Source organism: Tympanuchus pallidicinctus, unplaced genomic scaffold (assembly GCF_026119805.1).
Source record: "Tympanuchus pallidicinctus isolate F22 unplaced genomic scaffold, pur_lepc_1.0 scaffold22, whole genome shotgun sequence".
Lineage (NCBI taxonomy): Eukaryota > Metazoa > Chordata > Aves > Galliformes > Phasianidae > Tympanuchus > Tympanuchus pallidicinctus.
In genome coordinates this window covers 1,874,746-1,902,704 of record NW_026294739.1, presented here as the reverse complement: position 1 = coordinate 1,902,704, position 27,959 = coordinate 1,874,746, and the positions used below count along the sequence as shown (strand labels likewise).

The window sequence follows — 27,959 nt, the reverse complement described above, 5'->3', positions numbered from 1 at the left end:
CATCAGAACAAGTGCTGGCGATTGTGTGACTTCTGCGAGCTGCTCATAGAATGCCTCATCCAACTCCCTGTCCTGATTAGGCCGTCTATAACAGACCCCCACCAAGTTGCCACCTCTACAGGCCTTCCCCCTAATCCTTACCCATAGACACTCCACTCTATTATTCCCAACCCCAAGCTCTTCTACATCGAAACAGTCTTTAATATAAAGGGCCACACCACCACCCTTCTTTCCTCATCTATCCCTTCTGAAGAGCTCGTAGCTATCTATCTCAGCACTCCAGTTGTGGCAGTGGTCCCACCATGTTTCGGAAATAGCAACAAGATCATAATTGGCCTGACTCACAATCATTTCCAACTCTTCCTGCTTGTTACTCATGCTGCGTGCATTGGTATAGACACATTTCAGACGAGCCATCTGCCTCACCCGCTGTTCAAGCATCTTTCCCCTAGGCTCATCTCTTGAGAGGCCTGTTTTGTCCCCTTCTCCCTTCATAGCTAGTTTAAAGCTCTTTCAATAAGCCCCTCTAGTTCCTGTGCTAGTATTCGCCACCCCCTTCAAGACAGGTGGGTTCCAGAGGCAGACAGCAGGCCAGGGGCCGAGTAAACTGCCCCATGATCAAAGAAGCCAAAGTTTCTGGTTTGACACCAGCCTCCGAGCCAATTATTCATCACTTGTGCTTTTCTATCAAACTTGGAGTCCCTCATTGGCCCTGAAGGTATAGAGCAGAATCACAGAATGGCCAGGGTTGGAAGGGACCTCAAGGATCATGAATCTCCAACCCCCTGCCACATGCAGGGCCACCAACCTCCACGTTAAATGCTAAACCAGGCTGCCCAGGGCCCCACCCAACCTGGCCTTGAACACCTCCAAGGACGGGGCATCCACAACCTCTCTGGGCAGCCTGTTCCAGTACCTCACCACTCTCTGGGTAAAGAACTTCCCCCTGATGTCCGACCTAAATCTCCCCTCCCTCAACTTGAAACCATTTCCCCTCATCCTACAAGTATCAACCCTTTCAAAGAGTTGATTCCCCGCCCCTCTGTAGGCTCCCTTTAGGTACTGAAAGGATGCAATGAGGTCACCCTGCAGCCTTTTTTTCTCCAGGCTGAACAAGTCCAGCTCCCTCAGCCTATCCTCACAGGGGAGGTGCTCCAGTCCCCTGATCATCCCAGTGGCCCTCCTCTGGACCCTCTCCAACAGCTCCCTGTCTTTTTTGTACTGCAGGCTCCACACTTGGATGCAGTATTCCATATGGGGCCTCACAAGAGCAGAGTAGAGGAGGACAATCACCTCCCTGTCCCTGCTGGCCACCCCTCTTTTGATGGACCCCAGGATACCATTTGCCTTCCGAGCTGCAAGAGCACACTGTTGGCTCATGTTCAGCTTTTCATCCATCAGGACCCCCAGGTCCTTCTCCACAGGGCTGCTTTCAAGGACCGCTCCATCCAGCCTGTACAGATGCTTGGGATTCCTCAACCTCATCAGGTTCACCCTGCCCACCTTTCTAGCCTCTAGAGGTCCCTCTGAATGGCATCCCTTCCTTCTACCGTGTTGACCGCACCGCTCAGCTTGGTGTCTTCAGCGAACTTGCTGAGGGTGCACTCAATTCCTACATCGCTGTCATTGATAAAGATGTTGAAGAGCACCGGTCCCGAGACAGAGCCCTGGGAGATGCTGCTCGTTACTGGCCTCCACCTGGACATAGAGCCATTGATGACCACTGTCTGCCTGCAGCCTTTCAACCAGTTTCTTATCCATCAAGTGGTCCACCCATCAAATCCACATCCCTCCAATTTGGAGATGAGGATGTGGCGGGGGACCATGTCAAAGGCCTTGCTCAAGTCCAGGTAAATGACATTGGTCACCTTTCCCTTATCCACCGATGCTGTCACTCCATCATAGAAAGCCACCTTCCTCTGATGAAGCTGTACTGACTGTCATGGATGACATGCCCATCCATCATGTGGATCATCCCTCATGAAGATCACTTGAGCTCCCACTCCGTGGACTAAATGCCCTAAACCCCTGAAATCTTTTTTCATCGTGCGTAGGCTCATCTGAGTGATTTTATCACTGCCCACCGAGTAGCAGAAAATAGTCAGTTGACCCAACCAGCTTTGGGAGTTGCCTGGTTATGCCCCTGACCCGAGCCCCAGGAAGGCAGCACACTTCCGGGCGGCTCGGGTCAGGTCTGCATATGGGGCCCTCCGTTCCTCTGAGAAGGGAGTCACCCACCACAACCACCCTGTTTTCTTTACTATCAGAGGCACTCTCAAGGCACAGGGTGACCGCCTCGCCCTGGGCTCTCTCCTAGGCTGATCCTGCATCACCTCTCCACTCACTTCCTCTTCAACTCCCAGCATCTGGAACCTGTTGCTTAGAGGGAGTTGTGGAGGTGGGCTGGGCAGGTGGGGGTGTCTCTTGTGACACCAAGTCAGGACTCTCTTCCAACCTTCCTCATCAGTGAGGCCTGTCTGACTGTGACAGGGTAGGGGGTCCACCAACTGTCTGGGTTTTTTTTCCCATGGCCCTTCCCTCTGATAAGCCAGTGAGTCACTCCACCAGTCGATCTCCTGCTCGCACTCCCTGACGGTCCTAAGAGCTCCACCACCAGGCTGAGAAGCTCGTCCACCTGCTCACACCTCGCACAGGTTAAGTCCCTGCCACTCTCCCCAGGCAGAAGTAAGCTCAGGCACTCCCTGCAGCCAGAGGCCTGAACAGCAACATTGCTTACTAAGGTTTCAGTCTAGGTTGCAACAGTCTTCTTGGAATGAGCCCACTGTCTAGTGGAGACCATGTTTCAGCTGGTGGTCTCAGAGACCGTCAAGGAAATCTGATCTCCTGAGCAAGGAGGGACCTCCCCTATCCCAATGAACAGAAACAGTGGTTTCTCACCTGATGTGACTCGTGGAGCTCCCAGGAGCTATTTAAGGCTTATTATCAGGTGTGAAGGTGTGAGTGGGTGTTTAAACCGTGCCGCTAATGTGCCAGTCCACCCCTGGTGACTCAGGAGCCCACCCACAAGCTGTCAGCTCCCAGCTCAAGCGCAGTGCTGATGTTAGCCTCAAAAAAAGTCCTAAAAAAGCCTTAAAAAAACCTTGAAAAGAGCTTTTTGGTTGGCTTTTTTCTTACTCCGATCCCTTGCCCACACAGACTTACCTGCTCAGAAGCAAGTCTCCGCAGCAAAAATTTGACTTCAGGTTTGCAGGGAAAGCTTCACCAAGGCTGGATCTCCAGAAAGAGATCCTTCCCCAGTGGCAGTCAGCCCTTCTATGAGATCTAAGAGAGGTGCAGCCTGGCTGCACCTCTTCCTGTATCACAGCTGAATTGTCTTCACCTGTGCTCCTAGGGCTGCCCAGGTGCTCAATCAATGGGTCAGGCTGGGACTCAACAGTTCGCATTCCGGGTGTTGTATGAGCTTCAAAATATCAGTTAGCTATTTGTTGTGTTTCCATGTGTCCATTTTTAACAAAGTCTTATCAACATTGCATCTAGTGCTGCCAACCCTGGTATTGCATACGTATGCTGTGAAGGCAGAAAACATGTTTAAGCATGACAAAAAGAAATTGTGAACTTTGCACTGAGTAAGGAAATGGTACGAATCACGTTGTGATCATCTTCAATGTTTGCTCTTAGACCAAAGCCCTTTTTGTTTAGAGGAGACCACACATACCCAGCATCCAACCCCGAAAGTCCCGTTGTCATACTGTATGCTGAGATTGGCACAGAGGATTTCTACAGGTTCCATAAACTGCTTGTTGCAAAGGCTGAGGCAGGAGAAATCACTTATGTCCTCAGACACTATATTGCTGTAAGTATGTATGCTCAGGTAAAGCAGACAAGAGTAACTGTCCAGGAGAGGCCAAAAGGAAAAGTGATCTCAGTTAGCTCCCTTCAAATTGACACTTGCATAATGCATTGCTGCTTCATCATTATTTGGCATACTCACTGTTTATTGCTTCGTTGCAATACAGACTCTTTTATCTCCTGACTGTTTAAATAAGAGGCTCATTTAGTTTTTCCTAATGCAGAGCTGATCTCCAGAGAAACTACAGAGTTTAACCTAGAAAATGTTGCTCTAGGAAATCAGAATTGGATCTTTCCACAGCTTGGCCAACTGAGTCACTTGGTATGAAGAGCAGAGATTAACCTTAGGATACCATTTCAAATAAAAGGCAGTTTTGTTACAGAACCACTTAGTGCTCCTAGTGTGACTTGTCCTGTTTGCCATCTTCCTCCCTTAACCCACAACCATAGAACTGATTTTAACAACTCAGAGAAATTGGAGACAGATGATATTTTTCTGAATATCATTTAATGGTACTAAACCCTAATGTAGTCCTGCACTGCATGTTCTGCTTTCATTTTTAACAATTATCTGTTTATTATCACTGGGAGAGGTACTGAAGCAAGAAATGAAGCTGTATTGCACGATTGGTCTTGGCATGGTTGTGCTATTACAACACAGTACTGGAAGTTCACTCACTGTGTTCATCACTGACCAGTTAGATGTAAAGCACCAGCTTGATTTCGAAGCTTTGGGAAATGGCAGCTTTTAATTTGTAGATCAAAACAATGAGTAGCAATATTGCAGCGTCTGCTTTTCCTTGCAGAATCCCAGTAAGGAAAAAGTCTACCTCTCTGGCTATGGTGTGGAACTGGCTATTAAAAGTACCGAATATAAGGCCAAGGATGATACAAAGGTGAAAGGTGAATTCTTGTTTTAATAACTAATGTGGGTGCTTCAATTTTATATATGTTTTGTTGGGTTTTTTGTTTGTTTGTTTGTTTGTTTTTTTAAACAAATGGCTGTTTGACTGAAGTGCAGATACTTTTCTTTCTGATCTGACATCTCCAAAATCACCACCTCCTCCTCTCTATGTTGATTCAATCATATATTCAGTAAGGCACTTCTCTTGCTTATCTGTGGTTGGCACAGTGGTGTCATGACTCTGGACTAGATCTTAGTAAGAGCACAATTAGCATGACCAGTTTTTCACCAGGTGAGCAGATGTTACTGAGCGTATCCATCCTCAGAGTAGAACATTTCCTGTTCTTGTTTTTGGGGAAAGACAGGATTTAGAACACTGTGCATTTGTTTTTTGGGCTTTTTTTTCCCCTTCTGTAAAGTACTGACCTCTGTGTCTTGAACAGCTGTGCGCCTGCCAAATTTATTTTAGTGGGGTAATTTGTGTGACTGTGTACATGTACAAGTATAAACACACATATGTGTATATGGAGATAAATGGAAATCTCTGCTTTATTTTTTTTTAACTGAACTCATAAATAAAGTAAAAAAAAAAACACACTTTTTTTTTTTTTTTTTTGGCTGTGGATTTTTGGTGTTTTCCCCCCTCCACTTCTTTTAGTAACAGATAACAGCTGTGAAGAATAGGATTCATATTTTAAATGGAGTTCTTCAGGGTTTTGCAGTTCAGTCAGATTCTGCTTACAGATCAGAGCTCTTGCAGTGGTATGGAGTACTGACAAAAGAAACTATTGGTTCCTCATTTGTAAAATGAACAAATTGCTTGCATTGCTATGAGCTGCAAAATGAGCTGCACTGATATTGTGTTGCAAATTAGAGGTGAATGGCTTTCATCCAGCTGCTGTCTGATTCTGGATGTATTCTGCATGCAGCCTTCCGTGCATGTCTGTGCTCTTTCTGCCTGTCCAGAAGCAATCATTCTTTCAAAAGGTCAGGACTTTGATTGGATTTGAGCATGAAACACATAGATTAGAGCTGGTCTGTGTCCAGCAATTAGGTCATTATGCTCAGGATTATATGATCAGGATTGCATTCATGGTTGGAGTTTGTCGTTTTCTCTACAAAGCTTGTGTGTCCTGAGAGCTCCTAGGTCCTCCTGAGCTTGCAGTGCCTACATCCCTGAGGTTTCTACTCAGCTTAAGCTTTTCTTTGTAAACAATCCACCCTGATCTTATTTCAGCAGTTACTGTGTCCATTTGTACAGTCAGTACAGTTGGGTACAGGTTGACAAGCGTCCTTTCTTTCCTTTTCAGTTACTGCAGTGCGTTTTGGTAAGCTTATCAAAGCACACGAGAGCTGTTTCTGAATAATTCAGCAGTGTTTTTCTTCTCCGTGTGTTCATAGGCACTGATGTGAATGCTACAGTAATAGATGAAGATGACCCTATTGATGAGGTGCAAGGATTTCTTTTTGGGAAATTAAGGTAAAGCTCAGTTGCATTTTGTCTTTGTCATATTGAGTAACTTGATGCATAGGTGCTGATCTGCTTTGTTGCTATTTAAATATCTGGGTGATCCACACGTGTTAGCAGCATGCTTTTTTGTGTATTAGTGTATTTGAATTACTGTCAGACTTAATTACAGGAAGCTATAGAATTGCTTGACCCTCGTTCCCTTTTAGGCAGTTGTATCCTGACTTGAATGAAGAGCTGAAAGAGCTTAGAAAACACCTTGTGGAAAGTACCAACGAGATGGCACCCTTGAAAGTGTGGCAATTACAAGGTAAGCTGTGTAAGACTTTCAATATTGCACTGTCAGAACTTAAAGTAAACCTATCTCCCTGTGCTCTGTGCAAATGAAGCAGCAGCAACTGTATTCAGTTGGAGAGTTTGACTGTAAGTTCCTGCAGTGGAAAGTATGGGCTTTCTAAAGCTTCTTTGCTGAGTCCTGCTGAAATGGCTTTCAGAAAGTTTCTTTCATGGGACTGAAGTGAGGTTTACTTTCTGTATTGTGAAGTGTATTAAACCCACTTGCTCTGAAACTGACTTCTTGTATCACCTGCTAAATGCAGAAAAGCAAAGGAAATGTAAAGACAGAAAATGAGTTTTATGTGTAACTAACAAGCAAAAAAGTTGCAAGTCAAATGTAAGATGGGTGCATTGGCTTCTTTCATCTTACTGTTGGTTCACTTGCAGATTTAAGTTTTCAATCTGCTGCACGCATTTTGGCTGCTCCTCCTGTGGATGCTTTGATGGTCATGAAAGATCTGAGTCAGAACTTCCCTACAAAGGCCAGGTGATTCTGATGATGAATGCTTTGGATATTGTCTGTTTTTTTTCTCAGCACAGCACGAGATGGGCAACAGTGGTTGGGTTAATTAACATCTGTGTTTCTGTTTAGCTGGAAGCAACCACTGGGGAATGTTTGTGCACCGTTCTTCAGCTTATGGCTGAAAGAGGGTCTCACAGCATTTCTCTTTGGTGGCACTTGGTGTGAACTGGTGGTAAATTTAACAGAACCAGCTACACTGTTATTGTGAAACGCTTCTGCCCCTTTTGCTTCAAGTCCTCAAGAATTTATTGCATAGTGTTCCTGTTTGGAGGCTTTAGGCTTAACCTTTTCTCTGAATGTCTCTTTTGAGATCCCCTCTGGCAAACTGCTCACTCGGCCTCGTGCCAGACATTGATGTGCCATTCCACTGCTTTTTGTGCTTCATCAATTACATGAGCATACTCAAAGAACTTCGGTCATAATTTGGCTTGCCCAACCAGTGGAGAAATAGATTCCTTTTGATAGGTTTAATGATCTGGGGAGTGAAGACGAGTATGTAGGAGTTATTCCTTTTTGAGCAGGTGGAGATACACTTAAGAGTAAAAAGAAGTTGAGTTCTGGTCTCATCTCTAATACCTGATGTAAAGATTTAGTTGCTTATAGTTTCTTGAGGTGTGCTTTTTTCTGTCATCTGATTTCTGGTCAGATTTGTGAGCTGAATTTGCCCATTCCATGATGGTGCAATCACTAGATCCAGTGAAGGGAGAGGAACAAGAGCCCACAAGGAGTGAAATCCCCATGTCTTGTACTGTCAGATTCTACTGTTGTAGAAGCTGCCCACTTTTATTATGGGTTAATGTGAAACTAGACACTGAGAGCCAAAAGCTTGTCTTTCTTGGTGCAGTTTGCACGTGGATAATGTTTTTATGTTCTCTTGAATTAAATATATATTAAAGAATAAGATATGAAAACTATATATATTTCTTGTATATATTAAAGAGCATATATACGAAAAAATGTGCATCCAACTGTTTAATGGTACCACGAAATGCAGGTTCTTCTGATTGTAGCTTTTCATACTAAGGAACTAAATGTATTGATATTTAAGTTACAAAAAATGGGTTAGTTAGATAAGAAATCTATTCACTACATAAGCAGAATGATGATTCACAGCATCATGTTTTTATTTCTGCAGAGCCATAACAAAAACTGTTGTTTCCATGGACCTCAGAACAGAAATTGAAGAGAATCAAAAGGTAACACTTCAAGAAAGTCATGTAGTGCTATCTCACTTATGTTTTAATAAAAGCTTAAGCTTTAATAGTAATGATTCTATTAAAAACTTCACATTTGGCTCAAAATATTGAGCCAGTAATTTCACTCACAACTTTGTCGTGGTATATGAAAATGTACAGGATAGAAGCAGTATATGAAATACTGTTCAGTATTTGAACATTCGATCTGTTGCCTGCATTTATTTACCTTTATAAAATGAGCTTTAATAGCAATGGAATGTTATTTGCAGAAAACATATAGCTAAGATATTCTTAGGCTTTCCATGTAGACTGTTCTAATGTGAGCAATGCATCAAAAACAAAGTAGTAGAAATTTGGATGTCTGTGTTCAAATCAGTCCAGCCAAGTTGGAGCTCTGTGTGGTGATGGCTGGTCGGCTTGAGCTGCAGAGATGTGGTCACTGTTTTGGGAGGAATTGCACCTGCTGGATGGCCTTTCATGTGTCTGACTTTGTTCTTGCTTGAGTGATACAGCAGATGTGTGAAGTCTGCATGTCACAGCCCTGGTCAGCCGTGACAAAGAGGCTTACACTGATTTCAGGTCAATGACTGTAGGTTTTGGTTCTATTTTGAACTTCTCAAAATCAACTGACTATTAAATAGGAGTGTTTGTGGGTTTTTTTTTTAGTCAAAGTAGAGTTAAAAGGTAGTTACACTTTGGGATTATTTTAAAGTATCTGTGCTGCATAGAATGTAGCTTGTTAGAAGGTTGTTGCCTGAAGAGTTTTAAGCACCTTTTAACAGCCTTTAAGGATGCAGAATAAATTTAGTTCTCATCCCCTGGTTTGTGGCAGTGCTTAGGTATCAGAACTCAGCAGTGCTCACGGTGAAGCAGCTGAAGAAACACAAAACCTTCTGCTTTGGCTTATAAGGAACCACACTGAGGAGGACATTATTCCAGTGCTACAATTCTGTGTGCAAAGAAATAAAATTTAACATCTGCTTGTTCAGCCTTCGTGTGCTTTGAAATTAAATAATACATAAATGAAGTTGATGAGGGCCCAGGGCCCCTGGCAAGTTTGTGACCCTTGAGTAAGCTCAAGTGGTTGGAGAAATATGTCTTAGCAGCTCTGTTGTATCCTTGGCATTAGCAAAGCACTGAAAAAACAATAGACACATGGGAATTCTGTGCAGTACAATTAAAATGCACCTGGTTGTGCCATCTGGATAGAATACAAAATGAAAGTTTAAGATTGTAATAAAAACAGAGCCAAACAATAGCTTTCAGCATGTGGTTTATGCTGATCTCTTCATGCATTTCGGTCTAACTTGACATTAGTAGGAAAAGTGAAAGGTAGACAGATATGTCCTTGTTTTAAAATCTGATTGATGACATTTAGCTAGTCCATTAGTAAATGAACACTTACCTGAAGGCTAATTAAGGATACCCTGAGATTCCTGCTCCAAAAGAGAAATCCCTTGTTGTTCAATAGTGATAAAATGTGATCAGAAGGGATGTGTTTTGACACTGCTCTGCGGTGTGGTTCTGGGAGGGATGAAGTCTAGAATGTAAATGCAAGTTAGAGCTGCCTGGTGGCTTCTCTGTTTTGTGCTAGAGCAGTCTGGTCCATAGGCTGTGACTTGGTGGGTGCAGTTTCATTCCAAGTACATCTAGGCTGCTAGATCCCAACCAAGACCAACCCTGTAAGCTATTCTTTGCATGATGGTCAGTCTGTGAGTATTGTCTGGTGGTGAAGTTCAGTGGTTTTAGCAAGGTAAAGGTTAGGAGATAATTATCCACAAAAAAGTACAAGTTAACACTGCATGTGCTCAGCTCTTCTTTGAGAGCACCATTATTCAATCAAATACCTAAATTCCTCCTGACTAGATGCTTTCCTGTTCTTGGTACTTCACATGGTACTTAGCTATTCTTCCATTACTTTGCTCATCTTCATGATGTCAGGCTTTTTTAATGTCTAAACACTGTGCTTCTCCTTCACTGTTCGTCATAGCACTAAATGACTTCTCTCAAGCATTTCTGATAATTTAATCAGGTATATTTTAAAAATCCACTGAGGGACTTTCCAAAGCTACTGCTGAGTCACTGAGTCACACAAACAGAAGTCCCACATGTGTGTCTATGCACTAGCTAGCTTCACTTGCCTTCCTCTGCCATGGGTGTGTGCATCAAGTCAACAGAGGCTGTAGTTGAGAAGTCATGTCATGCATTTTGGAGTAGTAATGGAGGTAAAATCCAGTTTTGGCACACTGAACTCTCTAGTATTTGTGTTCTGTCCACAGCATTCTTCTAATGGCCTTCTGCTTTCTTCCAGTATTTCAAAGGAACGTTAGGATTACAGCCGGGGGATTCTGCTCTCTTCATCAATGGGCTGCATATTGATTTGGACACTCAGGACATATTTAGGTGGGAATGTTTTCTTTTTCAGAAAAATTGTATCCTGCTTAGAATCATGCATCCTGCTTGTGTGTGGATAGAGAAATCATGTAGACAGTGTGAGCCTCCTTCCCAGTGTCTGTATTTAGACTAGGTTTAAATGTTAACTTCTGCAAAAAGCAAATTGTGTTTCCTTCCCTTATGCAAATACTTGCTCAACAAAACAAAGCAAATAAACTGCTGTGAAAACTGCAGTGTGCTGGGATGTCAGAGTGGGAAATCACCTTTGTGTGATCTGTCCTGTGAACACACAAGACTTTGGTTTCCAAGGGCTGCCTTCAGATTTTATTCTGAAGTAGAATATTTGATTCTCAAAAGAGAAGTCCCTGTAAGTCTTTTATCTGAAAGCCACCTTTATCTTTGTCAAGATCTGTTTCAGCAGTGTGCAATTGAAATTACACATGTATATCATGCCTTACTTCTCTTTATTTAATGTGGTGTTTCCTAGAAATATAGCTGAAGAGGTTTACGTTATCTCAAATTCCTTGGGAGAGTTAGGAGTATGTGAGAAACAAGAAGTAATGCATAGATATGGCAGACTTGTCCATAACTTTTATCTGTTAACTCTTAGGATACAAACAGTTATTTGTCTTTAAAATGTACAGATTTTCTTTTCCTTCCAGCTTGTTTGATGTGCTACGCAATGAAGCTCGTGTTATGGAAGGTCTGCACAGCTTGGGGATTGAAGGGCTGTCCTTGCACAACGTCCTGAAGTTGAACATCCAGCCATCAGATTCAGACTACGCAGTGGACATCAGAAGCCCTGCTATTTCGGTGTGTGGGTTTCATACAAGGGATAACTTACGTGCCCTTCAGCTGTGTGTTCTTAAGCTCTTAGGAGGACTTTTTGTTTGTTTTAGTTTTTTTCGTGCTATGCTCTGCGTAGTTTTTGATTTTAAAATATTGTACAACCTCAGACTTGAGCAGAATGACTGGCAGTCGTTAAAATGCAGGTATTTTCTCTTAGTGGATCAACAATCTGGAAGTTGACAGCCGGTATAACTCCTGGCCTTCCAGTGTGCAGGAACTGCTGCGTCCCACGTTCCCAGGGGTGATCAGACAGATCAGAAAAAACTTCCATAACTTGGTAAGTAGCAATCTGACTGGGAATTAAATGTGTTGGTGTTTGTTGTTCTTCTGTTACTTGTGTGTATGCTTATAAACATCAGGGCCATTAGCTTTGGCAATGCTAGATTCCTTGCTGTTTAAATACCTTGGGATAGTGTGCTCCTTTCAAAGGTTTTGTTTTTCTTGTAGTAGTGAGCTACAACTGAGGTTCAGAGATTACTGAGCATGATTCTCTATGTTAGACTGGTCTTGTGTGTGCTGCTTGCACATCTATGGATTGCTCCACTGGTGGAACAAACTTTGACAAGTGAGAATTTGTGTGCATTTCTGCTTTGTGATAATAGCTGGAGTTGGTTAATGAAATCCATCACATTTCTTTCTTAATATTTCCTTAACAGGGTTAAGAGCAGCTTCAGTTGTCTTAGTTAGAAAACATTCTTGCACCAGAAGTTCAAAAGATGATCATCAGTCCTTGCATTACTCGTGGGTGCCCCTTCAGTCTGGGGGTTGCCCAGTCTTTAGCTGCAGCTTGTTGTCAGGTCCAGCATAAAGTTTGTGAAATCTGTAAGGTAACACTTCAGCAGCTCAGATGAGGTACTTTTGGTTATGATTTTGGACTTCAAGATTGTAGTAGAAACTATGACTTAGTGGCTCTCATCTCTCTGGCAATGCATAAAATGGCATTGATGATAATTCTGCAATGAAAAATGAATTAAAAAGCCCAGTATCTTGCCTTCTCGTGGACAGGTGCTGATAGTAGATCCTACTCACGAGACCACGGCAGAATTATTGAATGTGGCAGAGATGTTCTTCAGTAACCACATCCCACTGAGGTAATTATTGTATTTTTATTAGAATTTATTTTACATCAGCTGTATTTTTGTGACTTTTGCAATAGCAAGTACTTACTGCTGGGACACCGCACCAACATCACGTAACTTGCATTGGTGGCTGGGAAGGGCATTTACTGAACCTTGTTCCATCAAAAATTTTTGAGTATAACTTTTGCTACTAGCAAAGCAGAGCTGAATAAAAGTTACTCCAATAGTCCAGAAGAATCCTAAAAGGAAATACTATGGGTGAAAGAGATGAGAAGCAAGATTCTGATGAACCCACCTTTAGAGGCTGTATGTTATAAGGCCACTCTGCTCAAAGCCATTTCATTTGGTCTGCTTAGGAACAGGCCTTTGCCTATGATGACTGTACTCCACCACTGTATGAAGAGCTGATAATTTGTTAGTGTGATAGCTTCAAGATATGGGGTTTATTTGATTGCAGGATAGGACTAGTCTTTGTGGTTGATGACGGTGACGATGTTGATGGCCTTCAGGATCCTGGCGTTGCCCTTCTTAGAGTGTACAATTATGTGGCACAAGAAATGGACAATAATTATGCTTTCCAGACAGTCATGTCTGTGAGTATTCATTTAAAATGAAAATGAATATTTTTTATGTGCTTTTATGTATGTAAGATTCGTGTGTAGTTTTCCTACCTCTTTCCTCATTCTGCCAATGAGTTCTAAATGGGTGTATCCCCTCAATATATCTATTTTTTCCCTTGAATAGTTCCTGCTGCGTAGTTTTGCCATGTAAGTAAGTATTTTAGGTATTAGTTAATCCATTTTCACTTGTGGTTTGACACCTTTATGTAAACCTACAAGCTGGGTCATGCAGGTACCTTGAAGACTATGACTGTTATTATTATTTTTTTTAAATATATCATTTTAAGTCACAAAAGCAAAATCTTTTGCCTTCAGGAAGGAAATGATCATTATCTATTTTACGTGTGAGATTTACTCTATTGTTTATGAGATGTCTTCAGTTCTAAGCCTTTTTTTCTCTGAGAATTATTTTGTAATCAGAGGTGCAAGATGTTTAAAGAAATCCATATGTATCTACTTCCAGTCTTACTGTGATGACTGTTAGGCAAAGCAGGATGATTTGCAGAGCTATGAGTGCTTTATAGCTTCATACTTAGGAGTTTTTATTTCAGTGAATAACTATGAAAATATATTTTGCAGTATTGCTCTTAAAGCTTTGTATATGTATATTTCTTATGTAATTACTGGAATACAGGTGACAGGTCAGTTTACCTTTATAGAAGTGCTTTTCATTTGGTCTGCAAACTTGTATTTATATTCCCCTTCCAGATATATAACAAAGTAAAAACAGGAGATCAGCTGAAGGTGGAGCATGTGGTTAGTGTTCTTGAGAAACAGTATCCTTATGTGGAAGTGAACAGTGTTCTGGGAATTGATTCTGCCTATGATCAAAACAGAAAGGTAAGAATTCATCAGTTAAAGCATTTGTCACATTTCTGCTTCAACACAGTTGAAATATGTGATTACATACAGTTTCTTGATGCAACTTTCTTGCTCAGCACGTGTCTATTATCACGTTAGAGTGACCTCATAATGCTGTAGGAATTTATGTTCAGCACAGAGCTTTATCTTACTAGTGTGCATCACGTGTTGTGATCTAATATTGCTGAAATCTTCTGTGTAGTACAGGAATGAAGATAACTTTCCTGTGACTCATGGATACTCTTCTTGTTCTGGTGTGGAGAGCTTAGTAGTTTAAAACTGCTTTCAAAAATGGAGGTGAGGGAATGGTTCCTAAGAAAACCACGGAGCTTAATGCTTAGGAGGGATTCGTGTCGATTTTCTTTCCTATTATCAGCATCTGAATGCTGGATGAGATGATGGCCCTGAATTCATGATGATGGTCCTGAATTCATGATGGCTTTCCTGTAGCAAGGCATTCAGCAATCCTCCTCAAAGAATTTCTTAGTTGTTTTTAGGCTTGATTCTTTCCTGTATGGGGAAAACTGAGAGCAAATCAGTATTTGGTTACTTTTCTGTGAGATGAGACAGATCCTATTTGGGTTTGCATGGAAAGGAATGGATATTTGTTTTTCTTGAATCTTCTAGAAGAATGAATGAAAATACCATCTACAATAACTCTAACACTTGCAAAACAGCCTACATCTTAAAAACTAGGCAGACAGAGTTATATAAATAGAATTGTATGCACAGAAGCATTCCATCTTTGTGTGTAGGAGAGCGGAAGGAAGAGCACTCTCTCAGGAGCTGGAACCCACCAGGGGCATGATAGAAGTCTTCTCAGTTAACGTGCTAGGCACCACACTGAGCCCAAGCAAAACAAAGCAGCAACCCAACACCAATGCATTTCTGTGTAATAAGGCAGCTCTTTTTGCTTGGAAGCTGAAAGACAAGGGCATATGGGGTGTGTAAGATGAAGGAAGTGTTCTGTGTGCTGCTGAAAGGACATCTTAGTGTGTTTTAGAACGGATGGTTTTTTGATATTATATAGAAATATTCTGAATCCTTGTGGTAATGGGCTGACACAGTAAAGCTACCTCTGTCCCTGGATTTAGGCAGCAAAAAGTTACTACGAGCAGACGGGTGTAGGCCCTCTCCCCGTGGTGCTGTTCAATGGGATGCCTTTCCAAAAGGACCAGCTGGATCCTGATGACCTGGAAACGGTGACAATGCACAAAATCCTGGAAACCACGAGCACCTTCCAGCGAGCTGTGTACCTGGTAGGTGCTGAGTGCAGCTGGGGTCTCTGGAGGGAAAGGAGTATTTTGAAAACTGACTCAAAAGTCCCCAGATATGTGATACACAAAGCAAATTAACTTGTGTATTTTCTTATATTTTTTAAGTTGTCTAAAGCACAGAGGTGTGATATAATAAATAATGCCTTACTCTTTTTTCTCCTCTCCTTCAGGGTGAATTATCTAATGACCAAGATGTGGTTGAGTATATCATGAACCAGCCTAATGTTGTTCCAAGAATTAACTCGAGGATCTTAATGTCAGACAGAGAGTACCTAGATCTGACAGCAATGAGTAAGGGATGCTTTTCATTGCATTAAACCTGAAGTATCTGATTCAAAGACTTGCTGTCCCAATGGAAAGCTCTAGTGGCAAAGTATTGCCCCAAGTAACACTGTAGCCCTAGTGCTGGCAGATGTATTACTTACAGCATGAATAGGTACAGATTTATCACAGCAGGAGTTTGTTTTGTTCTTATACAAATCCTCAAGGGAATATGACTTGTGAAACTGAGAGCAAAAGTCAACGACAGCACGTTCATGTAATATGTATAAAGCATCAGTTTGTTTCTTATTTCTAGCCTCTTTTTAAGCTGAGAAGGACAGACATCTCTGGAATTACTTGCTGTGACATGTATTTAGGATTTGCTGTGACATGTATTTTAGCAGAACTTCTCAAGACTGCAGAATAATGGCAGGACTGCAAACGCTTTCTCGGGTTGCTTGAAAAAGAGTAACTCTGGGCTTTAGAATGTATCTTTATATAAATTAACTTGAATAATTATTTCAATTAACTTCCTCAGTTTATTATATATTAACAATGGAAATCAAGTCTGAAAAGCAGTATCATGAGGAAAAAATGGTGGGAAGTATTCATAATGTTTTGGTAAGAAGGGTGAATTTTTATTCATTTTACATGGAAATTGTTGGCTTTGACATCTAAATACTTTTTCTCTTCCTCAGATAACTTTTATGTGGATGACTTTGCTAGATTCAGCACGTTGGATTCCAAAGATAAGACAGCTGCTGTGGCAAACAGCATGACCTACTTGACAAAGAGAGGTAACATCTACCGTGGATTATGAACTGCATTTCACTCTTGTGTGTTTCCAAGCATACATACAGTACACAGCACTTGAGTCTTGTCCAAGCTTGTGGGCAATGCTGCAATCCAGGTGTTAAAGACTAGCATTTTTATAGGGTTTGACATCTACATAGAGCAAAAATGTTTTGTTCTGTAAAACTTGCCTTCTGTTAGGGATGGGAGTCCCACCCCGCCTGCTCTTGCTGAGGTGGATGGTGCCATCAGAAATGCAGCAGTGTAAGCTCAGATGCTGCAATTACACTGAATAGAAAAATATAGAGGGGTTCTGGCCTTCTATCCTAATTTGAAATTTTGAAAGGTTGTATGGATTCATTAAAAATGTTATTGTTCCTTATATAAGACAGCTGATAACCTGGTCTGTGCTATTCATATCTCTCTGGTACATGCACTGCTTTTCCAGTGATAGGAGGGCTTAATTGCAGTATAGATGAAGTCCCCTGTTAGTGTTCAAACTCAGCTCATTGTAAGAATTGCATGCACAGACTTAATCAGGCCTTTCCTGTACTCATCTCTGTTAGGAATCATTGATGAGCTGCTGTCATTTGAACCAGTTTCTCTTGTTCCTGTTTGTTGCCTTTACTGGGCTCTCACACATTTCCCAGATATTGCCTGCTGCCACTCCTTCCCTCTTGTATTTTCCTTTGGTTTGTGTTAATCTTGGCAAGAGTTTCTCACTTTCCCTTTGTAGATTATTAATTAAACCTGCACCTCATTTAAACGTGTATTTGTAGTCCTGCAACATAACAGTTTTTAGTCACTGCCCCTTTTGTCACTTAACATACTTAATAACTGGTATCTGCTCATATAGTCTGTGTCACATTTATCTGTGCAGGTACTGCTGGCTCAGCGTAGTGCTGTCTTGCTGATTTTTGAAGAGGGAGGATAAACTCTTAACATTTCAGTCATAATGGCATGGCACTTCTTGCAAATGGTCTTAAGAATGTTATCTTCATGCTATTGGTAATATATAACTACTGCTGAAGTATAGAAATAAAGCATCTGTCTATTTGATGGGGGGGAAAAGTCAAAGCTCATTCTGATAGAATTAATACAAATGTGCTGCTTGCTGGAGCCGAGCTTCAGTGATTCAGTTATGCCCAGCACAGTCCTGCAGCTTCTTGGTACGTATTAGAATCACTATCAAGTTAGTAATGTCTTTTTCCTTTCCCTCTTTCCTTTCTGCTGTTTGACCAGGAATGTCTTCCAAGGAGATCTATGGTAAATCATGCTTTGGCTTTCCATCTGTTGTTGTTCTGGGAATTTCCTGGTTCCTTTGTAACTTTGGCCTTAGAACCAGCAGGTTCTAAATGCATGTTTGCTTTGTCACTCCTTATCTTCCTACACAACTGGTTTTGTGAACTAACAGCTTCAGTATGTAGAAGCAGTATGCTGTACTCTGATTGGAATCAAGAAGTTATTTGTAGGCTCTTTTAAAAAATTCTAAATTAGGTATAAAGAAATAAGTAATCCAATTTAGAAACACAAGTGCATGCACAAAGTGGGCTTACTGAACGAGGTAAATGAACTCTGATATTACATCAGTACTACTGTTCTTCTCTTGCCAGGCTTGGCATAGCTTTATCTGGGTCTTTCATATATTGTTCTATTTTGTTTCGAGTCTTTGCATGTCGACCTTGTTTTTCCTCCAAATGAAGAAAAACTGAAGCTTTCCTCTCAAATTTTGCCTTCAACTATTCCTGCCCCCTTTTTTCTCCTGCAGATGATTCTTTTGTTAGACCGGTGACTTTTTGGATTGTTGGTGATTTTGATAAACCTTCAGGAAGACAGTTGTTGTATGATGCCATTAAACATCAGGTAGGTGGTATCTTCACTCACACCACTTAGCAGCAATAATCAAGCAGTAGACAGAGGCTTGAAAAAGGCAAGTTGTGCTTCTTTCTGTTGTGTGACCCTGGAGAGATCAGTTCTTCATTTTCCAGCTTCATCTTGTTTGTGAGAGCTGGCACATCCCTGACCTTCTCTTCTCGGTCTTATTCTAATACAGTAAAGAAAAGATGTTCTTTTAAGCTCCTGGTTCTAAATTGAAAATCTCTCTGTTTTTATTTGGAGATTAAAGTGAGCACTGTTCTCTGCCCTGTCCCATTTGTTCCAGGAAGGTAACTGAATCATACAAATCCATAGCTAACTGCTAAATCACTCTTTTGCCAGCTCTCTGAGTGCTGGCTGTGCTCCAATCTCTCTTAGGCAGGACAGTATTATGTAGAAGATTCTTGGCACAGTGGTGCCTGTAGGTAAACTTGAAGTTAAACAGTGAGTTCATTGTATTACAGATTTTTTTTTTTCTTCTCATTTAAAGCAAAACCTGAAACTTTCCTAATTCATATTTGGTTAAATACAGAAATCCAGCAATAATGTTCGAATCAGCATGATTAATAATCCTAGTGAAGAGCCAAACAGCAGCAACACCATTGTTGCTAAGGCCATATGGGCAGCTCTGCAGACACAGACATCAAATAATGCCAAGAATTTCATCACCAAAATGGCAAAAGAAGAAATTGCAAAGGCACTGGAGGCAGGAGCTGACATCTTAGAATTTGCAGTTGGGGTAAGCGTGGCTGTTTGTGTACCTTTGTAAGGTAGGGTATTTGTTCTTACCATGAGTTTCTTAGTGTAGCATGTTGGAACTACAAAAGATAAAGTAACAATGGAGTGTTCTCCCAAGGTGTGACTCACCCAAAATATCATCTGAAAATGAAGTGAATCCTCATACACATCAAAGCTACACAACATTAAACAGTCAAAGGGATGCAGTTTAAGGGATCTATTTGAGTGGGTCAGTTATTGAGATTTTGGGGAGAACTTCAATCTCATGAGCTCTTTAAACAGCAAAGGAAAAATACATTTCTCAAACTAGTTTTAAGAGGTTGGGCAGGAATCACTTCAGAACAAATGAATGGAACAAGTGGTCTCAATAGCAACAGTGAGTAGGGCTGGGGCCCTTCACTGACTGGCAAGAACAGAGTTTAAGACCACCAGGACAAGGAGCCCGGGGGTAAATTTTAGCTGGGTTTTAACCTGTTCTTACATGGAAACAAAGAAAGAAAAAAAAAGATTATATCTTCTTATTAAGCTTTTTTAAAACGTGTTCAGAGGTGTATTTTTATTTCACGTTTCAGTGACAAGTATTTTTTTTCTTTCAGGGTATGGATACCAATATTTTTAAGGAAGCCTTTGAATCTCCCAAAGTGGATTTCATTCTGTCCCATGCTATATATTGCAGAGATGTTCTCAAGCTGAAGAAGGGGCAGAGGGCTGTGATCAGCAACGGAAGGGTGAGATCAGATGGTGAAAGAGATTCCACTCGTGGGAAAGATGCAGGCCTTGAGCAGCAGGGATCAGATACACATTCAGACCTAGGGATGGGATGTGGGCCTCCCTCAGGTCACTGGCTTGCTTCCCAGTTATTTGTTCAGATGTGCAGTGACCTTTTCTTGGTGCTGTGAGCCATTAGTTGTTGGTGTTGCATACAAATTCAGATCTGTCGGTAGCAGTTGAGCTCCTGCTGTCACTGAATTGAGTCCAGGAGCCAGAAAGGATGATAAATTTAATTGTGTTGCTTCAGTTCACTGGACATTGAACTGAATATTGGTGCCTTAATTTCTTTCAGTGGCTCTTTTTACAAGAGCCACTTAGATTTAGGCAAATCATTTAACAGCAGTATTTCACTGCCAGTAATCAGTTTTGGTTTTTTTCTGTCACGTGCTTGCTCACTAGGGGCAGGGAGGAGAAGGCAGGTTCCATGGCTGCTGTATACTTTAATGGGTTAAAAAATTCAAGTGATGAGTTGTGGCATTCTTTTTCTCTCAGTAGCCAAGGCTTTTGAAGGCCCCAGCAGTGAGATTTGCTGGACTACTGCCATTGGCCTGGCATTCTGTTAACCTCTCAGGACATATTGCACATATAATTTAATATGCTATGTTTATGCAAATCAAGTATTCATTGAAAATTCTAAACATGTTTTATGGCTTTATCTGGGGTATTTTGTTCATGACTGTAAATAGAATGATCTGTTAAACTTTGCTGCCTTTGACAGCAATATTCACCTGAGCAGCTGATACCATAAAGATTGAGTTGTAGCATTTATTTAATACATCTTTGAATTTTTTTCACTGCAGCTCTTACCTAGTAATGCTGAACTCACTTTTTTTTCCCCCTGTATAAAAGATAATTGGTCCATTAGAGGATGGCGAGATGTTCAATCAGGATGACTTCCACCTCCTTGAGAACATCATCCTAAAGACATCAGGACAGAAAATCAAATCTCAGATTCAGCAGCTGGGATTTGAAGAAGATCTGTAAGTAAACATGAAGAGGCTGGTAAACAGTGGTGCTATCCTGATAACGTGGCTTTCTGCAGCCTGGAGAAAGCTTGCTTATTGCTCCTTAATATTAAAGCCTTCAGACTTCTAGTGGGTTTTTCCTGTAGCTAAGTCTCAGCTGACACACTGTTTTAAAATCATCTTCCTCCAACATGCCAGGGTTTCATAATTCTTGTGTGGGATTACTGTTACCTGTTTAAAAGAAGATAAAGAAGGAAGGAGATGCTTTCTGAGTATACCTGCAGTTCAGCTAACTGCTGCTGGCCTATCATATCAAACATAATTACCCATTTCACTGCCAGTGCTACAGAAACGTGTTTTTAACTTCTTAAAGAGAAATAACCAAAGAAGAGGAAGAGATGTGACAATGAAAATCATAGTTGTTGATAATTCTGGCAATAGAGGAGCTATTCAAAAGAAAGATGTCTTCAGGATCAAGGATGCCAGTGTCTGTGGATCCAAAGTCCATGGGCATGGGGTGCTGGAGAGGAGCTGGGGGATGGAGGTTATCACTAAGAAGATAATTTCTATCCTAGTTAGCATTACATCTTTCTGTGGTGGTGCTTGTCTGTGAAAGTCCTCTGACACAGTATTGCTTTTCAGTAGAGCTATTGTGTATGTACCAGTATTCATTGAAGTTTCAAGAGCTTTTACATTTTAAGGTTAGATATGGTATTTTCATAATACCAGACTGAAAAACTATGGGAATAATAATGAGGAAGAAGTTGTCTGGGGTAACGATGGCTTAATGATAGGATCCCCTTCTCTTGAAAGTTTCTCTGTTGCTAGTACTAGTACTTAACAGCCATGGTTTTAAAAGGCTGCTGTGAAAGAAGGATTTGATCTGAATCTCTTATAGGCTTGAGAGAGGTTAGTGAGGCTGAGGGATGCAGTGCCTGCAGCACTAAAGTGAGAGCAGTTTCGGTGTCAGCCAAACCCTTTGGTCCTCTCAGTGATAAGGCTGCAAGCCATTTAAATTCTCAGTGCTAGATTAACCCTTAAACTTGTTTAAATCTTCAGAATTACTTCAGAGAATTCTTAGAGTGAGGTGAGGACAGTAAGGACACTGTGTTCTGGGCACAAGTTCTGGCTTTGGAAGCACCAGTTATCTTTCTATGCTTCTGTTTCTCAAGCCAATATATTATAAACACGGAGAATTTTTGTGTGTGGAGGTAGTAGGACTGTTAGCTTGCATCTCTCAATTCAGTTCAGCCTTTTCTCTTTTGCTGCTAGTTGACAGAAACATGACATATGTGTGCATTTTTCTGAATACCTGTAAACCTCTTTTTTTTTTTCTTTTTTCCTTCAGTGCTAGTGACTTGGTAATGAAAGTGGATGCTCTTCTTTCTGCTCAACCAAAAGGAGAGGCAAGAATTGAATACCAATTTTTTGAAGAACGATACAGGTACAGGATTGCTGCTGCTTGCTATGCAATGTGCTCTTCCTTGTTTTCTAACAGTGTCATGTGTTTAAATCACACTAACATTAAAAAAATAATACAGGCAGCAATAGGAAGTAACAATAATCCCTAACACTTTTCAGAATGGGGTCGGTTTTCATGATGAATACATCTTTGTCTACTTATCAGTATGCATGTGTATGCATATTTGTATTTGTCCCTATTTGTCCAGTTTTGGAATGTGCACAGTGTTTAGGAAGTACTTTGACTTTGGAGGAGATGGACTGTGTTTTTCCTTTGTTTATTCAATTCACTTGGTAGTTTAAAATTCTTTTTTTTTCCTTCTGTTCAGTGCAGTTAAACTGAGACCAAAAGAGGGAGAGACATATTTTGATGTCGTGGCCATTGTTGATCCTGTTACCAGAGATGCTCAAAGACTTGCTCCGTTACTTTTGGTATGTATACAGTGTTGTCATGTGTTTTATAACAATTTTTAACAGTGTTTCTTTTCCAATTCTGTAATTTTGAAAAGTTTCTCTTCTTCCTTGACTCTGTAGTGACCAGTGGCCTTCTGACGATGCAGCTGAAATACACATTTCTGCAAAATCACTGTGTACTACACACTAACAAAATCATGCATCTTGCTTTTAGTTTTACCACTTTGACACCTTAGCTTGCAATCATTATTCTTGAGGAAGAAAGTCTCTCCATCCCAAAAAGAATGCCTGCAAATGAGGGAGCATGTGGTTGATCTAATTACAACCAGATGATTGTGGTAAAGGGAGGCTTGAGAATGAGCAGGCTGCGTGTCTCCTTTTCCAGTTAAAGTTTTAAGGAGTGTCTCTTTCTTGTTACTGTAGGTTTTGAACCAACTGATAAACATGAACCTAAGGGTGTTTATGAACTGCCAGTCAAAACTTTCTGACATGCCTCTAAAAAGGTAAGCAATGCCATTACAGGGTATAAACACAGCATCAACCTACCTGATACCTGAAAAAGAGCAGTATGGAAGCAGAAGCACATGCTTGTTGTAGTGAGGCTGGCAACGGCCATCTGGGAGCCTTGTCACAAGTTGGAATGTAGGCTAGTGGAGAAAACCACCCTTACACCAGGTTCCACAGCTCTGCTGGGCTGCATCTCTCAAGCCCTTAATTCCCATTCTCCCACTTCTCCATCCCTCCAAAAAAAATTCCATCCACACCAAAACTCAACCAACCAACTAAAACAGTACCTCATGTTAACAATAACAACAGCAACGACAACAAAACACAGTCAACCCAGAGAGAAAGTTAAACTCCTTGAAATATCGTAAGGTCTCAGTAACTGCTTTCAGCTTTAGTGCAATGACATGAGTTCCCACAGAGAATCCATGAATCTGTGGGTGGTGTGAGATAGTGGTGCTGGTTTACAAGTCAGGTGGGGTTTTATGTATGTGAGTAGGACTGTATCACTTACTGATCCTTATGGCTGATCCGTGCACACTCTGCTTTGTCCTCTGAGGTGAAAATTCTGCTTGTTCTAAGCATGTTGCTTTGGGCAAAGCCTCCTGTACACAGTAGGGAATAAAAATCCCATGCAGTGATTCTTGGAGATGTTGGAGCTCTGGGAAAACTGATGCTGTCAGCAAGTTCAAAGCATGAAGGATTAGCCAAATTTGGCAGAAGTACATTGAAATCTTTTCTTTCTGGAATTTCAGCTTTTATCGCTACGTTTTGGAGCCGGAAATTTCTTTCACAGCAGATAACAGCTTTGCTTCTGGACCAATTGCCAAGTTTTTGGATATGCCTCAGTCTCCACTATTCACTTTGAACCTAAATACTCCTGAGAGCTGGATGGTGGAATCTGTCAGGACCCCGTATGACCTTGATAATATTTACTTAGAGGAGGTAAATGAAATTAGAACGTTACAGTTGTTGCATTTAAATGTTGTTGGTTTTCCAGGGGTTATTTTTCTAATTGGAAAGAACTTTAGAATTTCAAAATACTAATAAACACAAAGGAGTTGATCTTAACACTGGTCACGGTTGCAGACCTCTAGAAACTCTGTAGGAGGGCTGCAAATAAACCAAAGCTCGCTGGCAGATTGCTGCCCTCAGATACTTGTGGATGCCTGCAGGGTGCCACAGGGTGAGCAGTGCTGTGGGCTGGAAGCAGATCCTGCAGAAGTGCTGCTTTGAATGTGGGTATGTCCATTCCAAGTGCGTGTGTGTGTTATTTCAGAATGTCCTGAGTTAAAAACAAACTCTGGGCTTTAAATATATTTATTTATGAATTTTTAAAAGTATTTCCTATGAGAGCTACAGCTAATATTGTAATGGAAGATAAGATCTGCATCTCATTTCTAGTCAACCCCACTTACTTTTCTTGTGACCAAGCAGCCTTTAGCTACCTCATCATTTCATGGCTTTTAGCAGAAAATGCTTGCTCCACAAAAGGATTTGTGGTATCAACAGAACAGTAGAAGTGGTGCAGAGATAAGTGCTCTGCAGTACTTTTAGGAGCTGAAAACTTTTATGAGCTGAAAAAACAGGGCATGAGTTGGGCCTTTAGAATATTGATCTGGGCTTTTGCCCCACGTACAGAAAGATAAAATTCTGAGAAAAACCAAGGAGCTGGAGGTTAGTACAGAAATGATTTTAAAAACAAGGGAGGAGTATTTGTACGTACAAGTGGATGATTCTCATTTCATCCTCAGTAGGATAGATAAGGTAGTGCTAATTATTAACTTCTTGCTGTTAACAATCTGGTCTCTACTGGTTGTTTGAAGCTCTACAGGTAGTGGGCTGCAAAGTGGTTACAGGTGCACTGCACTGGCATGTAGTGATGTGCACTGAAAACACATAGTGAAAGTTAGAAATCCACTTGTGATGAGAAGTAGAAAATGCTGGGCTTCAGGGTGTGAAGTGAATTACTTAAGGATGTGACCAAATACTCTTCCTTTGCAGTAAGCCATTATTTAGCTGGCCTCTGGATAGCACCCACCTCCGTTTAAATGAGTTGAAAGCCTGAGAAAGGGGCAGTGGATGTTGCAGGCATGCTCAAAGCATTATCCTGAGTACCAACCTATTGATTAAACCTAAACCCACAATAAATGTGAAAAGAACTGTAAAATAAAGCGACAGTCCTTCCCTTTCTTAACCTGACATCCAACCTGTTGGGAGCCAGAGGATTTTGGTCAGGAACAGCCTTAACAATGCATGCTCAATGGAGTCGTGATCTTTGAGGTTTTGTGGGTGTTCATCCAAAAGAACTTCTCTGGTGAAGTAAAGTAAGTGCTAGTTAATTACTCTATCTACTGTATCTTGTAGATTAACTGGATCACTAAAATAATTGCACTTCTGTGCTACTGGTGAGTTCAGCAATATCTTCTCCTCACAGGTGGATAACGTTGTTGCTGCAGAATATGAGTTGGAGTATCTGCTTCTGGAGGGACACTGCTATGATATCACCACTGGGCAGCCACCTCGGGGCCTCCAGTTTACCCTGGGAACCTCAACCAATCCTGTCATTGTGGATACCATTGTTATGGCCAACTTGGTAAGCAAACTATTCCATTTGGCAGTGCAGAACTGTGGTTCTGCAGTCACCACGACCACCTGCATAAAGCATTAAATCTCTCCAAGTATGTGGGCTGTGGCTACATGACATTGTTTGACATCCCACAGTTGCTGGCAAATGAATCAGAACCACGTTGTTCCTCAGTTGGTCAGTGTTGTAGAAAACAAAGGAAGCAAGGAAGAATAGGAATTTCTTAATGTAGCTGGGGAAAAGAGTTAGTCCAAATACATGGTGGTTCCCTGCAGCTGTCTTTAATCCACACCGGTCTGTGAGAGGTTGTGGACTGAAATTATGGCAAGGGAAGTTAGCCATTGGGATATCTTCTTTATAGATAATATTAGTGAAAAACTGAAATAAACTATTTTTTTAATCTTTAAATGCATTATACAACATATAGAGCAAGTAAGGAAAAAATGCATGCTTCCTCTGTTTATTTTAAAATTCTTTCACTTAGTTTTGTATTTCTCCTTGCCTTTCCATAGCCAAGTTGGTTTCTATAGTGATGTGATATTGATAAGTATAAAAGGGAAGGTGAGCCTTATTTTGTGTATGACAGAGGGCTTTTTCTCATTAGATAAGCTGAAGTGTGTGTATCATGGTGCACAGTGCTGTATCTACTAATCTTCTTCCTCACAGTCTGTACTATGAAGGGGTATGAAGGGAACTGAGAGACCAGGAGCATGCCTTGTGTTTTCCTATGAGCTCTCTCTAAGTTTTGGAAGGCTGCATTGCGTTCTCCCTGGAGCCTTCTGTTCTCTGGGCTGAACAAGCCCAACTCCCTCAGCCTTTGTTCCAAGCAGAGATGTTCCTCTTATGGAATTCAGCATTGTAAACTCCTATTGTAATTTTTCAGGGGAGAGATTTTGTGTTGTAGAACTGTGTTATTGCTTCCTACTGTGAAACACCTCTCTCTAGCTTCACCGTGGATAATCTCATGCTTTGTGGGCAACCTTTCACAGGCTGCAGGGTGCTTACCAGCCAGTGCTTAGAAATGCACCCGCTCCTTCACGAAGGCAAGATTTTGCAGAAGCAAATTTGGGATTGCACTGTTCCTATCAAGGTGTTTTGAAGACTTTGTCATCTAACGGTGGATGTTTTAATGCTTGGTTCTTACAAAAAAAGATGGAAGTTTTTGGGTTATGTAGGGTTTGTTTCTCCCAGTTCAGAGGGTTTCAGGTCCTTGTGTTTATATTCATCAGCTGGGTTACAAGTAACTATTTCCAAATACAAATCAGTGGGACAAAATATATGACTTACAAACTTGTTTGTGTTTTCTGGAAATGGACAGACATTCTTTTCTCTTTACAGGGTTACTTCCAGTTAAAGGCAAATCCTGGTGCTTGGACTCTAAGGCTCAGGAAGGGCAGATCTGAAGATATCTACAGGATCTACAGGTGGGACAGGACAAGAAATGCTTTGGTCTCTTTCTTGGGAAAACTTCTAAATCATACTGGCACCATTACATGTGAATCTAACAGTTCACTTGCCCACGTGCAGTGAATTGGTTGGCAGATTGGATTTTGTACTGTGCATAAGGCGTGTGAGATGAAAGAAATTCATTCCTTTACCAAACCCAGTCTGTGTTTAAGGATGTACTGGAACATGTCTGTGTTTCTTACTACTTTGTCACAGCTCAAACCTGTCCTACAATGCTCAGCTTTAATAGTGTGTAGAAAAAAATGTAGAAGACATAAAGAACTTATTTCTACTTTGTAGTGAAGTGTTTTAATGTATTTTCAGCCACGATGGCACAGACTCTCCACCTGAAGCTGATGAAGTTACTGTCGTTCTCAACAACTTCAAGAGCAAAATTATTAAAGTGAAGGTGAGTTTAAAAATGTAGAGCTGTTCTTAAAAACAGTCTGCTTGAGCTGTACTGGGGGGAGAAACTGAGGGCCTGATGATGTCTGCCTGCAGGCTTAATTAGAGCCAGTTGGCAAAGTTCACATTAGAGCATCTGTAATGGAAGGGATTATCTACAGACTTGGGTTTGTTTCTTTTCACACAGGAGAGAATGGTGCAGCTGCTGTGCTCTTTGTATGCACACGAGAAACAGTTTCGCTCACATTTTACTGGGTCAGGTGTGCTTGTGACATAAGAAACAAACCTGTCAGTCTTGTTAAGTCCTTTATACCAGTGGTAAACACTCAGAGTATCCACTGAGCCAGTATTTTTTCTGTTTTCTGATGTAAGAGGTGCAAATACATATATATTTTTTTTTTTTAATTTTTTTTTTAACAAAGG

The 27,959-nt window shown here is 41.2% G+C and overlaps 1 protein-coding gene across 3 annotated transcripts in view; it reads left to right on the top strand.

Annotated features, from left to right (window-relative positions):
- Nucleotides 1–27,959, top strand: part of UGGT1 (UDP-glucose glycoprotein glucosyltransferase 1) — a 45,789-nt gene that overhangs the window by 7,745 nt on the left and 10,085 nt on the right. For 2 of the 3 annotated variants that reach the window (XM_052685653.1, XM_052685652.1), the window contains exons 7-33: nt 3,640–3,814; nt 4,617–4,713; nt 6,116–6,194; nt 6,392–6,492; nt 6,906–7,005; nt 8,177–8,237; nt 10,549–10,640; nt 11,294–11,444; nt 11,638–11,757; nt 12,486–12,571; nt 13,017–13,152; nt 13,888–14,019; nt 15,135–15,299; nt 15,488–15,608; nt 16,277–16,375; nt 17,613–17,636; nt 18,139–18,233; nt 18,778–18,984; nt 19,580–19,711; nt 20,604–20,734; nt 22,068–22,163; nt 22,510–22,612; nt 23,018–23,097; nt 23,854–24,043; nt 25,536–25,694; nt 27,024–27,109; nt 27,456–27,540. In XM_052685653.1, the coding sequence (XP_052541613.1) occupies nt 3,640–3,814; nt 4,617–4,713; nt 6,116–6,194; nt 6,392–6,492; nt 6,906–7,005; nt 8,177–8,237; nt 10,549–10,640; nt 11,294–11,444; nt 11,638–11,757; nt 12,486–12,571; nt 13,017–13,152; nt 13,888–14,019; nt 15,135–15,299; nt 15,488–15,608; nt 16,277–16,375; nt 17,613–17,636; nt 18,139–18,233; nt 18,778–18,984; nt 19,580–19,711; nt 20,604–20,734; nt 22,068–22,163; nt 22,510–22,612; nt 23,018–23,097; nt 23,854–24,043; nt 25,536–25,694; nt 27,024–27,109; nt 27,456–27,540 (3,103 nt within the window). The remainder of the gene's footprint in view (nt 1–3,639; nt 3,815–4,616; nt 4,714–6,115; nt 6,195–6,391; nt 6,493–6,905; nt 7,006–8,176; nt 8,238–10,548; nt 10,641–11,293; nt 11,445–11,637; nt 11,758–12,485; nt 12,572–13,016; nt 13,153–13,887; nt 14,020–15,134; nt 15,300–15,487; nt 15,609–16,276; nt 16,376–17,612; nt 17,637–18,138; nt 18,234–18,777; nt 18,985–19,579; nt 19,712–20,603; nt 20,735–22,067; nt 22,164–22,509; nt 22,613–23,017; nt 23,098–23,853; nt 24,044–25,535; nt 25,695–27,023; nt 27,110–27,455; nt 27,541–27,959) is intronic. The other variant, XM_052685654.1, reaches the window with a different exon arrangement.